This window comes from Amblyraja radiata, chromosome 34 (assembly GCF_010909765.2).
Source record: "Amblyraja radiata isolate CabotCenter1 chromosome 34, sAmbRad1.1.pri, whole genome shotgun sequence".
Classification (NCBI taxonomy): domain Eukaryota; kingdom Metazoa; phylum Chordata; class Chondrichthyes; order Rajiformes; family Rajidae; genus Amblyraja; species Amblyraja radiata.
This window is the reverse complement of record NC_045989.1, coordinates 16,976,508-16,990,642: the sequence shown is the minus strand read 5'-3', so window position 1 is coordinate 16,990,642 and position 14,135 is coordinate 16,976,508. Positions and strand designations below refer to the sequence as shown.

The window sequence follows — 14,135 nt, the reverse complement described above, 5'->3', positions numbered from 1 at the left end:
CTGAGTTTCCCCAGCAATTTTGTGTACCTTCGATATTCCAGCATCTGCAGTTCCCTTTTGAACACAAGAGTGTTTTATTGTTGTATATACCGAAAAGAAACAATTAAAGTATTACTTACAAAAGCACAACAGGTTTTGTAAACACAATACCCAATATATAATATAATAAAACCAACAGGAAAAAAGGTTCAATATATTTAAAAACAAAACAATATTGTGTAAAAAAAAAGCAAATCCCAAACTTCCTGGTGCATTCAAGATAGATCTGAGTTTCGTTGGAGTTGCTAGCGTTCAATAAATAATATCACTTGTCACGCTTCTAAGCCGTCTTGTTGAGTCTCTTTGTAACGCGATCTCACCCAGGCCACAGCTAACAACGGCCTGTTCCCTTTATCATCGTTACTTTTTGCATATCTTTCATTCATTTGTTCGATATCTCTCTGCATCACCGTCTATGTCTCTCGTTTCACTTTCCCCTGACTCTCAGTCTGAAGAAGGAAGGGTCTTGACCCGAATAGTCACCTGTTCCTTTTCTCTTTAGATGCTGCCTGTCCCGCTGAGAGTTACTCCAGCTTTTTGTGTCTATCTTCGGTCTATCACCAGCATCTGCAGTTCCTTCCTACACATGAACAATAGCCTCCATGTTACACGGAGGTCGGGTTAGCAACTATTGTAGACGCTCCCGCCTGATTTCGCGTTGCATTGGAGCTGGGTGTGTAGCCGGGCGGTTGGACTAGGTGTTGAACACGGAGCCAGGAGCCGCCAGCAGAGGGAGCACGGCCTCGGGTCCCAACGTGAGCCGGCAACGCTTTGCTTTGTTAACTGCATGTGAGTTCTTGTTTGTCTGTGTTTAAAGTAATGACTCGAGGGCTAGATGTTTTGATTACATTAATCACTGTCAGTCTCTTCGGGAATTAAGGACTTTGATGTAAACCTCTGGTGTAGGAAAACAGTTTTTTTTTTAAAGAAAGCGTACCCATTCAGACATTGTGAGATAACACGAGTTGATTTAGGCTAATTTCTTGAATAGTGTCCAATCGAGGCTGTCATTTCAATTGTAAAATGATCTATTGATGCGCCGCAAAGTTTAAAGATGTGTCATTTCCTCGAAGTCCGAAAGTTAAAGTCTTGAGACTTTGGTCATCAGTAATACGCATTAGACTGGGACTTACTCAGTTTCTTGTTGAAAATGGCATGCAGGTCCGTGCCTTCCTGGATCACTGCAATAGGTTTATAGTAATAGCGCCGTCACTGTAAATCGGAACTATTACACGTATCAGAATCATTATTATCACGCCTTAATTGGGTTTCTCAGACGGATATATCTCTCTACACCCCCGTCTATCACTCTCGTTTCCCTTTCCCCTGACACAGTCTGGAGAAACGTCACCCACCCCTTCTCTCCAGAGATGCAGCCAGCCCCGATGAGTTTTTTTGCGGAACGATAGCCAAGGTTCCACTTGTCACTTAAAATAAATGGCCCGCACGTCCAACGCGTTCGTTTCCTACCTTAAGTTGATTACCCCCCAAGTAGCAAAGTGACGAAAGGGGTTCTTGCCCTTATTGTGTGTCTGTCCGAGTCACTTTAAGATTAAACGCCGACCCGATTCACTAGACCAGGCACACTATAATCTTACCCAAATCGCACCTTCTCATACCCAAGGGAATGTAATGACCTGGCGGGAAGTCAGATAACGGTGGGGAGAGTTCATGTCCGGCGACGTGCCCGAGTGTACTGTATATGTGAATGTATGAATGAAATGAGCAAGAGAGGATAAATTGATGCCGGATTGAGCGGCCGAGGGAGATACCGCCCGCTGTAAGGCCGCGGGCAAGAGGCGGACTTGGAGTGTTAGACTGGAGAGTCCAAAACATGCGCCGCACTTTCTTGCTGCCTTTGTGAAAAGCGCGTTTCTTTTGGACCAGTCCGCCTGCTTCGTTCCGCTAAAGCTGTTTTGTATACTTAAAGCTTGGATTTTTATTGGCAATGAGAAATCCCAGCTGTGTAAAAGTGGCGGGTATGTCTCGAGGCTGTGGGAAAAGTGTGCGATCGGTCCGCACCCGCAGTCGCCGGCGGTTCTCTAGTCTGGGAGAGGTTTCAGTTTAGATTATGTGACAGTTTCACTGCGAGAAGAGGGATCCGCTCCAAACAGATTCACCCAACTAATGGGTCCCACCAAATGCCCTCTGGTCTCGCTGAACGGAATATAACGCTGGTGTATGTCGTTCTATCAAACCCTGTTGTCTAAACACAACCGCTTTCCAACAATAATATATTAACCATGGGAAAAAAAACCATAACACAGAGGAGGGTATTTCTCATCGATCTGTCTGCAACATTGTGTCCAGAAACGAATTGTAAATAGCGAAGTGGAATTAACAGCAAAAACCCGCTGCCTTTCCCTGTAGAAAGTAAACGCTGACTAGAACAGAGAGAGATTGTCAGAGTTACTTGGAATCTGCTTCTGTATTAAGAGACCAAAAATATAAGTGAAAAGCAGCCGGCTTTAGAAAATCGCTGCATCGCTCTAACGGATAGATGAACAAACAGGGAGATGTGATTTCCTCTTCAATTGAAACCAGTCTATATGTGGCAATACCTTGAATATCTGCCAATTGTTTTCGGTTTCTAGATGGTGGCACCCGCCTGTGTGTTTGGGAGTGTGAGGAAGGGGTTATTGGCTGAGTGGTTACACTGTATTTTAGAATTAAGTCAGCGATTTGTCCCCAACTCTTTACCCAGCCCGCGTACAGGTAAGAACGCGTGATCTCCGCGTTTCAGGGCGGTTCCAGGTGAGATGAGCCGTGCGCTCTCATGTCCTCGCTTATTGCGACTGGGCATTGACACAAGACGCAGAGATAAAGTGTTCCTCGTGACAGGATCATAATTCGAGGTGTCGCTAATGGTCCAGGCGAGAGAGTTAGCCCCGCATTGAAATGGCAAAAGAGCCCGACTGTTGAATCTTATTTTTTGAGCATATCATTCATCGGCCCAGCCCCCTTTCCCAGCTGATGCCCAATAAGAGAGAGAGACACAGGCTGACACCTGCTTATAAACAAAGCCCAGGCGCCCGGGACGAGCCACAATCTCCGATCAGCAAAAGTAGAAAAAGCAGCGGGCATCGTGTGTGTGTGTGTGTGTGTGTGTGTGTGAGCTGGGACTGACGGCCGACATGACTTCCAGCGAGATTGAGTTACCGAGCGAGCTGAAGGCGGACCCGGCGGCTCTCATCGCCTCCCTTCATCTGCTGCCGTCTCCCACTTCAAACCTGGAGATCAAACACACCAAGGTGGGTGCTGTTTTGTATTAAGCGGGGTGTGACGAGTTTTGCAGCGCTTCGTCTCCTCGCATCTCCCTTCGCTCGCTGCTCTGTGTTATGTTACCGGGGCTCCGCTGCTGGGTTCAGGTCGTTCTGTGTTAGCCAGGGTCCGGTGGTGGCGGGGAGGGGAGGGGAGGGGGAGAGGGGTGGGCAAGTGGGGAACAATCTTCCAGAGCCAGCCTGGCCGGTGGGCAGCCGGCGGGGCGAGTGCCCATTCCGCTGGGCACCGATAGATAACCCCTTGCCCACACACCACCCTCTCTCACCCATCCTCTCACCTTTCACACGGAACCAGCTCTCGCCTCCTGTTTGTTTGCTTTGACTAGGAGCAGCAGGTGGGTTCCTCTCCTGAGGTACATATTCAGCGGGGAATTAACCTGACAAACAGGAGTGTGGAGCCACTTCATCACGGGACCGCTGGGCGCAACAGTGTCGCCGTGCGGAAAATGGGATGTTTTGGGGTTTAAAAAAAAAAGAAAGTTGGTAGATTGGACACTCTGTGACCAAGTCCGGTGAGGTGAGAGGGAGGAGAGTGGTTCCAGGTGCAGAGCGGGGCTGGGCATTAGCGAGGGATCCTGTCTGTGTGGTTTGCGCCGATTGGTACCAGGTTGTGTCCCGGGAGGCCGGTCGCGTTGCCGGCAGCTTCTCCGCAGTTTGTGATCATGCGCTCCAGCCCCAGGGACCTCTCGCCCCATTCCTTCGCCGTGTTGTTGCCATTCGCACCTCTACACGCCCAGTTTTATCCAGCATAGACATCCTGTCCCTCTGGTTAAAGGAAGGGATTGCAGATGCTGGTTTACACAAAAAAATGCTGGATTAACTCAGCAGGGCAGGCAGCATCTCTGGGTCGAGACCCTTCTTCAGATGGACTCGGTCTGAAGAACGGTCTCGATCCGAAACGTCACCCATTCCTTCCACCCAGAGATGCTGCCTGACCCGCTGAGTTACCCCAGCATTTTGTGCCTATCTTCGGTGTAAAGCAGCATCTGCAGTTCCCCCCTACACAGTTTGATCCAAGAATCCTCATTCCGGGAATGTACCTTTAGTTTTTTTTTTAACTATCCGTGTCTTTAACAACGTGTCTTTCTCATTTTGGTTGCTCGTTTGTTTTTGCTGGCATTAAAACCTTTGAAATTATTGATCAATGGCATCTCCAGGATTGGCGACGGTGTGAAGGATTTACAAATCCATTAACCTCTCCACGTGAATGTATTATTTGAAATAAAATGTGAATCGCACCTTTTTGCAAGGCGATTAAATGGCAATCGGCGCAGATGTGTCAGAGTAATCCGTGCACCGTGCAGTCTGCGGGGCCCATTCTCGTGCACACCATCGAGTCTCAACGGGGAGGGAGTGAGATTTATGGCTATTTAGTGGTTTGGGGATAGAACCATCCCCAGCCGGCCCTTTAATGCAGTCTCCACTTTCCGACTTATTATAAAGAAAAACAAACAGCTGAAATGAGGCAAGGTTTGTAATGTGAGCCCTGGATTTTTTTTTAGGATCTAATTGGTAATGAAACCTTGCTTTCTCGCCATATGGTAACGTGCCTCGAATTTGCCATTCTCTTTCCGGGAAGGGGCGGTGGCTTGTGAAGTCGGGAGTGCGTTTAGTGATTAATTTGTATACTTGTATACTTTCCACGACTCTTTGACGGGACGGGGTGGTGGACACTGAAAAGAATTCAAGGGCCCTGAAATATTTGCACGAACAAAACATGGGTGGAGATCGAAAATGGTGAATCGAAGTCATGGTACATTGGCATATCAGTCTGAAGAAGGGTCCCGAGCCGAAACGTCGCCTATCCACGTGTCGGGAGGACCTGTTTACACCGAAGATAGACACAAAAAGCTGGAGTCATTCACGCAGCATCTCTGGAGAAAAGGAATAGGTGACGGTTTGGGTCGAGACCCTTCTTCATACTCGAAACATCACCCATTCCCTCTCTCTAGAGATGTTGCCTGTCCCACTGAGTTACTCCAACGTTTTGTGTCATTTTGTGTAAACTAGCATCTGCGGTTCCTTGTTACAACGTTAGGGTATATTGGTTTGCGCTGAGGCTGGGCCTGGAGTAACAGGGAGAGTGCCGGATCGAGAGTGAGGGGCGGCCCTGTACAAGGTCTGCTTAATTGCAGCACCGCGTGTTGCAAATAAGTATCTATTTGGTACACAAAAAAAGCTGGAGAAACTCAGCGGGTGCAGCAGCATCTACGGAGCGAAGGAAATAGGCAACGTTTCGGGCCGAAACCCTTCTTCAGACTAATGGTTGCTTTTCAAGATTTTGCCAATCCTTGGCCAGTGGTGTAAATATCCCAAGACGTCTTTTATTCTGGAAGCACCAAATTCTGCATTTGATTCTTCATTCCCTAAAAACTTGCTAAATCCATCGCAAAACACAAAGTGCTGGAGAAACTCAGCGGGCCCGTCCACTCGCTCCACATATGCTGCCTGTCCCGCTGTGTTCCTCCAGCACTCTGTGATTTGCTCAAGATGCCAGCATCTACTGCTCCTTGTGTGCTCAAGCTACTACAGTGACTGCTTTCTGGGATGCTGCTGCTATCCGCGCATACACTTTGCAGCACGAGGTTTGAATCTTGGCGTGTAGGAAGGAACTGTAAATAGATGCTGGTAGACAAAAGTGCTGGAGAAACTCAGCGGGTGCAGCCTGCACCCGCTGAGTTTCTCCAGCACTTATGTCTACCTTCGATTTTCCAGCACCTGCAGTTCCTTCTTAAACACTGTAGATGCTGGGTGTGCTGGAGTAACTCAGCGGGACAGGCAGCAGCATCTCTGGAGAGAAGGAATGGGCGACGTTTCGGGTCGAGACTCTTCTTCAGACTCACCCATTCCTTCTCTCCAGAAATGCTGCTGCCTGTCCCGCCGAGTTACCGCAGCATTTTGTGTCTCTTGTCGATTGAGTTATTGAGCCCAGAGTGAGAACAATAATAAAGGCAGTACCCGCACAAAGTGTATGTGGGTTGCAAGGTTGCAGTGGGAGGCTGCATCCCCAGCGAGCTCGGGCACTGGAGAAATGTTCGCAAACTTCCCAGCTCCTTGATCAGTTATTCACACCACACACGCTTAGCGTGGCGCGGGGATCAAATTGTTGGACACGGATGTTAACCTTGCCCCGCAACAGTATTTACACTTCGCGATTTGACAAGGTGTGGGGTGTAAATCCATGCGGAGAATGCCCGCCTGCTGTTAATTACAGCCAGCGCAGAATCGCTTTACCGTCGAAACATGCGAGTTTCCAATTGTTGGAGGCTGTTTCCGAAGATGCGAGGTTACAACTCTGCGTGTGCACGGAGGCAGCAGTGAACGTGTGCGGAATTGTCTAAAGTTTGCTTGTCCACGTTGTCCACGGCCAGAATTCTGCGCATGGAGAGGCAGTCCTGTGTTTGGCCAAGGGCAGATAGATAGCCATGTACATGGACGCTAGAATTTAGAAGATTGAGGGGGGATCTTATAGAAACTTACAACATTCTTAAGGGGTTGGACAGGCTAGATGCAGGAAGATTGTTCCCGATGTTGGGGAAGTCCAGAACAAGGGGTCACAGTTTAAGGATGAGGGGGAAATCTTTTAGGACCGAGATGAGAAAAACATTTTTCACACAGAGAGTGGTGAATCTGTGGAATTCTCTGCCACAGAAGGTAGTTGAGGCCAGTTCATTGGCTATATTTAAGAGGGGGTTAGATGTGGCCCTTGTGGCTAAAGGCATCAAGGGGGGATGGAGAGAAGGCAGGTACAGGATACTGAGTTGGATGATCAGCCATGACCATATTGAATGGCGGTGCAGGCTCGAAGGGCCGAATGGCCTACTCCTGCACCTATTTTCTATGTTTCTATGTAGACAAGTGTGTGTATGTACATGTATGTGTACATGCATGGATAGGAAGAGCAGCACCTGAAGTTCCTTGTTTCCACTTCCTCATAGGGCCACATCCGCCTGTACAGGCAGAAGCAGTCCTACATAATTGTGTAGATATCGAAATAGTTCTGTCTGTGTCTTTGCAGTGTTTGAAAGTCATGAACATATAAGGAGGGATAAGTTTGGATGTGTTCATAGACAGTCTTGTAATAGCTCACAGAATCATAGAAAATAGGTGCAGGATTAGGCCATTCGGCCCTTCGAGCCAGCACCGCCATTCAATATGATCATGGCTGATCATCCAAAATCTGAGTGAAAAAGTTGCCGCTCAGGTTCTTATTACATTTTGCCCCTCTCAGCTTAAACTATGTCGTCTGGTTCTTGATTTCCCTACCCTGGGTAAAAGACTCTGCATTCTATTCCCCTCGTGATATCAGGTGGAATGGATCTATCCTTATTTAATATCTCCATGCTCCACAGAACATAAAATACATGGTAGATGTGGCTCTGTTTTCTATAATGATCAATGCATCTCCCTTTCCAAGAACAATTGGGTGTCACTTCTGGCAGCTGTGACTAGAAAACAGATTGAGCATTTTTAGATTATTTTACATTTCTAAAGGATTCAAAACTGCCCCATATGAAGATTAAATTCTATTCAATAACTGTGTAACTTGATTCTGTGGCGGGTGGAAAGCTGTTCGCTGCTGTCTCAAGCAAGTAGCCTCACTGCATGTGTGAGATTTGTCAGCCATTCACCGCAGGGGCATCACACGTTACCCTGGTCTCGTCTTTTACTTGACATCACATATGTACACTTCAAGCAGAAGTCAATGAATAGTGATTAGTGGTGGGGGGGAATGCTGGCTAATTTTTGCTTCCCAGCCTGGGACCAATTTCATTGCATCTGCTTCTGTAGCATCTCATGTGGCGCAGACCAGGAGCTGATCCATAATTTACTGGATACATTCATAGACTCACTGGGGTAATATCAGGAATGGTCATTATCTTCAAATCAAGATGAGACGTTATTTTCTGGAAATAAACTTATGCAAGGTTATGTCGTGATATGGACGAGTCATAAAATATCTTAAGTATAAAATTTCCAGATGAAGCCACCCTGGAATTGTAGGTTGAGTGACACTGGACTGAGTAATCCATGGGATTGCAAAAATATGGGTTTTCGGATCTGTGGGAGTTGGCCATTGTTGCACCAGGACTATGTTACCCATGCGACTGTTACATCAGAGTTGAGCAAACCAGTAGAAAAATTACAGGAATTAAATACATGTGAGTCATCTCATTTTTCAGAGTATTGAATGAAATTCCATAAATTGCCTTCATTTCTTTGCACTTTCCTTCAAAATGAAACACTCTGAGGGATTGTTGGCACACTCAACCAAAGGCAAATGCCTTTTGCATTTATCTTCTTAGATACATCCATTACAAGATGGCAGCTTACTGAGGAGCTGAAACTTTGGCATAAACTGTTCTATCATAACCTGAGAGCTTTCTTAATGATGTCTCAGCCTCAAAATCTGTTCTGACCTTGAGACATACTACCTTGTAAATCATTGCTCTTCTTGCTTTAAAAAGGGGTTATACCCTACTGTTAATGGACAATCAATTCTCATCATGTTTCTGTGTGTAATCCTTTAACAAAACTATTAACCTATTTAAATTAGTATTAACCAATCATCAAAAATACTGCAGAAGGAATTGATGTTACCATTTATTTGGCGATGAAGCTGTCACAGTGGGTAGCAACGAAAGGAAAGCTTCCACAACAAAATAGATAGTCTGACAAATTTCTTAATGACTTAATGACTTAAGCAGGGTAATCACATAAAGTACATGTAATGATTATTTTCTAATGGCACTGAATCTGACATATCACCCTCACTTACTTCTTCATTCTACTGGCACTGTTTTAGTTTGGAACGGAGGAAGAATGGTAGAATAGCAGGACTAGGTAACTAAATCTCAACTCTGCCAGCCATTTGTGTCCACCTGCAGTAGATTAAATTTATTACTGAACTGATTGTCCTGATACAACACTCGAATGTTATGGAGCTCCAAGCTGGCACAGCCTTCTTGCCAATTACATCCCTGTTGGCAAATTAAAAGTTGTGGAACAACACTTCCTTCCAGCTGGCGAAACTGATTAAAAAAAAAACATTGTGAAATTATTTTCAAGGCACACAATAATCTGTTAGTCAGAGTATTGTTATATTTTCACATAAAATCGTTCAACAGTCACCAAATGTTCACATTTGTTAATAAACTCAATGAAAATACATGTATTTTTATAGATTGAGTAATAGTTGAAACCCCTCACGTACGGTGTTTTACTTGTTATAGTTCCAGCAGGAAGTGCGATACATTTCAGAATTGGATAATGGTCACAGATCAAGTGTTTTAGCAGTAAATTGCTTTGGTGGAAATCTGACACTTGCCATGTAATGGGCTCACACTCTGACCATGTACAAATTGGAGCTAATTTTCAGGCATGTTTTCTTTGAGTAAATGTTTCTTTTCTACTTAGGCATGAATGTCTCATTAGACAAACAACTCCTTGATAACTTATTCCTGAGTAATGACCTATTCCTTTCCACACAAAGTGGCTTGTGTGAGTAGGGGTCTTTGTAGTTGTGTCTCCCAGCTGTTTGCCGAGGCAGTTCTCAGGGGGAGTGGATGCAGCGAGCCTGGAATAACAACAACATTAAACTTCATTTACCTCTCTAGAGAGTTTAAACCTCACTAAACGGTTAGAATTGATGTGATATTGTATTCCAGGCAAGACCAAAGGGTTGCGGGGAATTAACTTTCTCCAGTATGTGTCCATTGAAGCTTCTTTTGAGGACGGCTGGTTATCAGGCTACATGTGTTGGTTGTAATGAATATGGCCTTCCACACCTCCACATGTTGATAAGTATTTGCACTGTCTGGGTGATAAATTTGGCAAATGAAAGCATTGCTGGTGGTTCCAGCCATTTAGTGATTTTGTGTCACAAAGTTCAATCTATTGAGCATACAGTAAATCCTGAGCAGTAATGAGCTTTCCTCCACATTTTGCCATCATTTAATCAAATTTGTGAAAGGATTCAAGCGGGGGAAAGAGATAGATGTTCTGAGCAGGAGAAGAAAGGACCGTTCATTGTGGAAAGCTTCAGGTTGATGCTGGAGCTGGCGTTTGTAACTTCACACCTTTATCTCATAACTGCGGACGTTTTGTTTGAAATTTTTAGCTAAAATGTCATTCCTCGCTTCATGTAAAGGTTAATCACTTTGAGCTGTCAGGATTTTTTCTTTTGCTTTTTTTTTTAAAGCACAGATGAAGTCAACAGCATTCCAGTGCCCTCTTGTATCTGGTACTTACACTGTAACTATCATCACTATTATTCCATTTAAGTCGAGGTGTCTATTTTAATTAATTACGCAAAAATCAATCTTTTAGCAAAACATTTGTAAATGACAAAAGTATGTACGCAGTAATTTTATCAGCAAGAAATATTCACAGGAAATACAACACCTAAATGAATGAATGTCACGTGTACTTCGGTTTATAAGGTCATAAGGAATAGGAGTAGCATTAGGCCATTCAGCCCATCATGGCTGATCTATCTCTCCGTCCTTACCCCATTCTCCTGCCTTCTCCCCGTAACCTCTGGCACCTGTACTAATCAATAATCTATCTATCTCTGCCTTAAACTTGTAAAGTTGTAAAAAAAAATGTTAAATTGTAAATGTTCAAAGTTGTATGAATACAGCAAAGTGTGGAACAATGAGAAGCATACAACATAAATGTATCGGGAGATTATGGGCAGAGAAAGTTCAAGAAGTATATTTATCGCTTTGGCCTAAATTATATCTTCTACCACTGTGCAGGTCAGTGGGTCTGCTATTTGTCTCTGACCCATGTGATCTGCAGCTCTTCAGATCAAAACTAAGTCTTGCTGAGCTGAGATCAAACGGGCGAAGGTGGGGAGACTGCTGGTGATTCATCATTGCCAAGGAGGGGGATTGGGCCAAATGGAGCTGTTGCAAATGAAGGTGACATTCCTGTTATCTCCTCTGTTTGATGAGGGGGACGTTCTCTTGATAACATGATTTTCCTTTCAGGAATGGAACAGCAAAATTCCTGAATATTGCAATATAGATATGTATATAGATAGCAATGTATACCTACACACACTCAAACAAAAGCACTTTAAGATATAGGAACACACAAATGCATAACATAATGCTGTTACTAACATTTTCTCCAGTATTTTAATGAATATGATTGTAGAAATTTTTTTTGAACCATGTGTAATATGTATTGCTTATACACCATTATATATGGGTAGCTCTTCCTATGGGAACCACATATTTACAGCCACACATCAGTGAACTGTGTGTTGTTATTTTAATGGGGATTAAGCTCTATTAAAGTTATCAGCTTTACATGTATCTTAAAAGATAGCAGAGAGAAAAACATCTTGCAAAATTTTAAGCGTTTGTCCACCGTTAGATCAAGGCTGTCATATGGAAGACTCATAATTGTAAAGCAGCAGCTTTGGCTGTTAGCATTGCAAATAACATATTGCAAAGTGCTTCACATGCTTTTGCTGAAATGGTTGTGACTGCATACTGACAAGCTTTCCAATACAGAGGGTTTTACTTGATCAACAAAAATGAAAAGGCATGAAATCTACTTGACGGAATTATATATTGAGAAATGAGGGTCAGGGTAACAGGTACTTTGTTTTCTCATGGAATCATTTAAAATCGGCGTAGGAATTGTCAGAATGATGATACAAGGCCCTTATTTTGTTCAAATTACTGAATTAAAATGTAGTTGAATATCAAGGTATCAGAAACTTAAAATCAAGCGATGTAAATCGTTACTTCCAATGTAGTTGGTTATAATTTTGTATGTTATTGTGGCAAGGATTCCCAAGTTCTGGAAGTCAGCAAACATTTGGGATGGAGAAGTACCCCACAGATAAGCTGTCAGGGAAGGAAAATAAACATTTTGGTGCCCTATGCTTGCTCTGTTGCCATATGTAAATTTCGTGACCAATTGAAGAGTCACAAGAGTGCAAACATTTGGTGCAAGTATTTTGTTCCATAACAAAATGTCAAGTTACATTCCCAGTTTCATAACAGATTGATGGGAGATGGTAAAAGATAGCCAGTGTTCTCTCCTCCCATCCTATCAATGTGAGACAGCCCTCCCACAGAGCATTCTCACCAAGAACTGCTTCTACATTCCTAATGCTTATAATGCTTGCTGGGTCTGATTAGTAGAAATGAAGCCTTTGCCTACATTGTTTTAAACTAGTCTTTGCTCAGGCTAATCATCAGAAAGTCTCTCTTAAATGACTAAAATACAAGAACTCCAAAAGTAGTTTTTAGACTTTAAAGATACAGCACGGAAACAGGCCCTTCGGCCCACCAGCCCACTTCTCCATCCCAAGTCTGCGCCGACCGGCAATCACCTCGAACACTAGCTCTATCGTACACACTAGGGACAATTTGCAATTTTTACCGAAGCCATTTAGGCAACAAACCTGCACATCTTTAGATTGTGGGAGGAAATTGGAGCACCCAGAGGAAACCCATGCAGTCACAGGGAGAATGCACAAACACTGCAGACAGCACCCTTAGTCAGGATCGAACCCGGGTCTCTGGCACTGTAAGGCCACAACTCTCCCACTGTGCCAAAGTAGTTTTGTTTTTTTTGCAAGTAGAACAATAAAGCATATCATTATTTGAACATAAAACAACTACAAATATGCTCACTCTTTAGCAGTGTCTAATTTACCAGCTTCCAGAGATTAGCTGCAGAAGTGGTCATTTAAAGATGTTTAATTCACTACCAAGTAGAGGCGGTCTTCAGGATATAGTTGTTTCCCTGACTCTCCCTACTCATACTCCCTGCTGCTCTGTAATCTAACAACATCTTGTTGGTAGATTATAGAACAGCAGTGGCTGGTAACGCAGAATTTATGGTCCTCATCATACCTGTTCTCAATCCATGTTTTGGTTCCTTGGAAAATATTCGCAAAACTGAAGACATTTTACAAGTAAACAGTCCAGCGTTGAATACTCTGCAAGAACATTGAGTGGGAATTAATGTGGAAAATGCATGCAAGCATTGATGATCATGTGTGTAAACATAGTGTTTTAACAGTGTTTCTCGGGGAATAGATGTAATCATTTGATCTCTATTAAACATTTGATCTCTGTGCCACAGTATATTGGATTGTTGGCTGAGAGCTAGCTCCCAGTGTAGTAACGTTTCCACCAAAACCTTCTCCATTTGTTTTTCTTTTGTTTGATTGAGTTCCTGCAATTCTCATCCAAGACGTTGGGAGGAAGGGCATGGCATGCGTCTTGTCCCATCCTTTTCCTCACTCCATGAGGCAAGCCACCTCCCTCAAGGCTGCCTCCTGGTAGATCAATCTAAGAATGGTATTCATGGTGTCACTGGGAAAGGAATTGGGACAGACTTTTATGTTTATCATGCTGATATCTAATGGGTTACTCGGTGTGCAGGGTTGCATCAACAATGTTCAACTATTTAGACTAAGTTTTATTCAGAATGGCAACTTTACAATTTGCATCAGACGAAAAAGATATTTAGGATAATGACAGCTGGAGTGCATTTATAATGTAAAGGTTTATAATTAGATTTGACCTTCAATCTAATTTGCAGTTTTAAACGTATAAGAGAAAAAACAGGGTAAATTGCCTTAATGGAACTTTGTGCATTTTATGGGTCACTGTGAGACTGGAGTTTGCAGAAGTGATTAATATTTTATATTAGTTGCTCTTTGGAAGATGGACTTCCTTCCATTTTTATCACAAAGTGGTTTACAAGGAACAGCGCCATTACTTTATATTCTTTATAAAGTTAGTTGTTGGCAAATATAGATAGTAGAATAAAGCAATTTCA

The 14,135-nt window shown here is 43.7% G+C and overlaps 1 protein-coding gene across 1 annotated transcript in view; it reads left to right on the top strand.

The window, feature by feature from the left end:
- The first annotated feature begins 2,681 nt into the window (after positions 1-2,681).
- The window catches only part of aldh1a2 (aldehyde dehydrogenase 1 family member A2), an 82,200-nt gene continuing 70,746 nt past the window's right edge, over positions 2,682-14,135 (top strand). Inside the window, exon 1 of the mRNA XM_033050625.1 lies at positions 2,682-3,290. Coding sequence (XP_032906516.1) covers positions 3,174-3,290 — 117 coding nt within the window. The 5' untranslated portion in view covers positions 2,682-3,173. The remainder of the gene's footprint in view (positions 3,291-14,135) is intronic.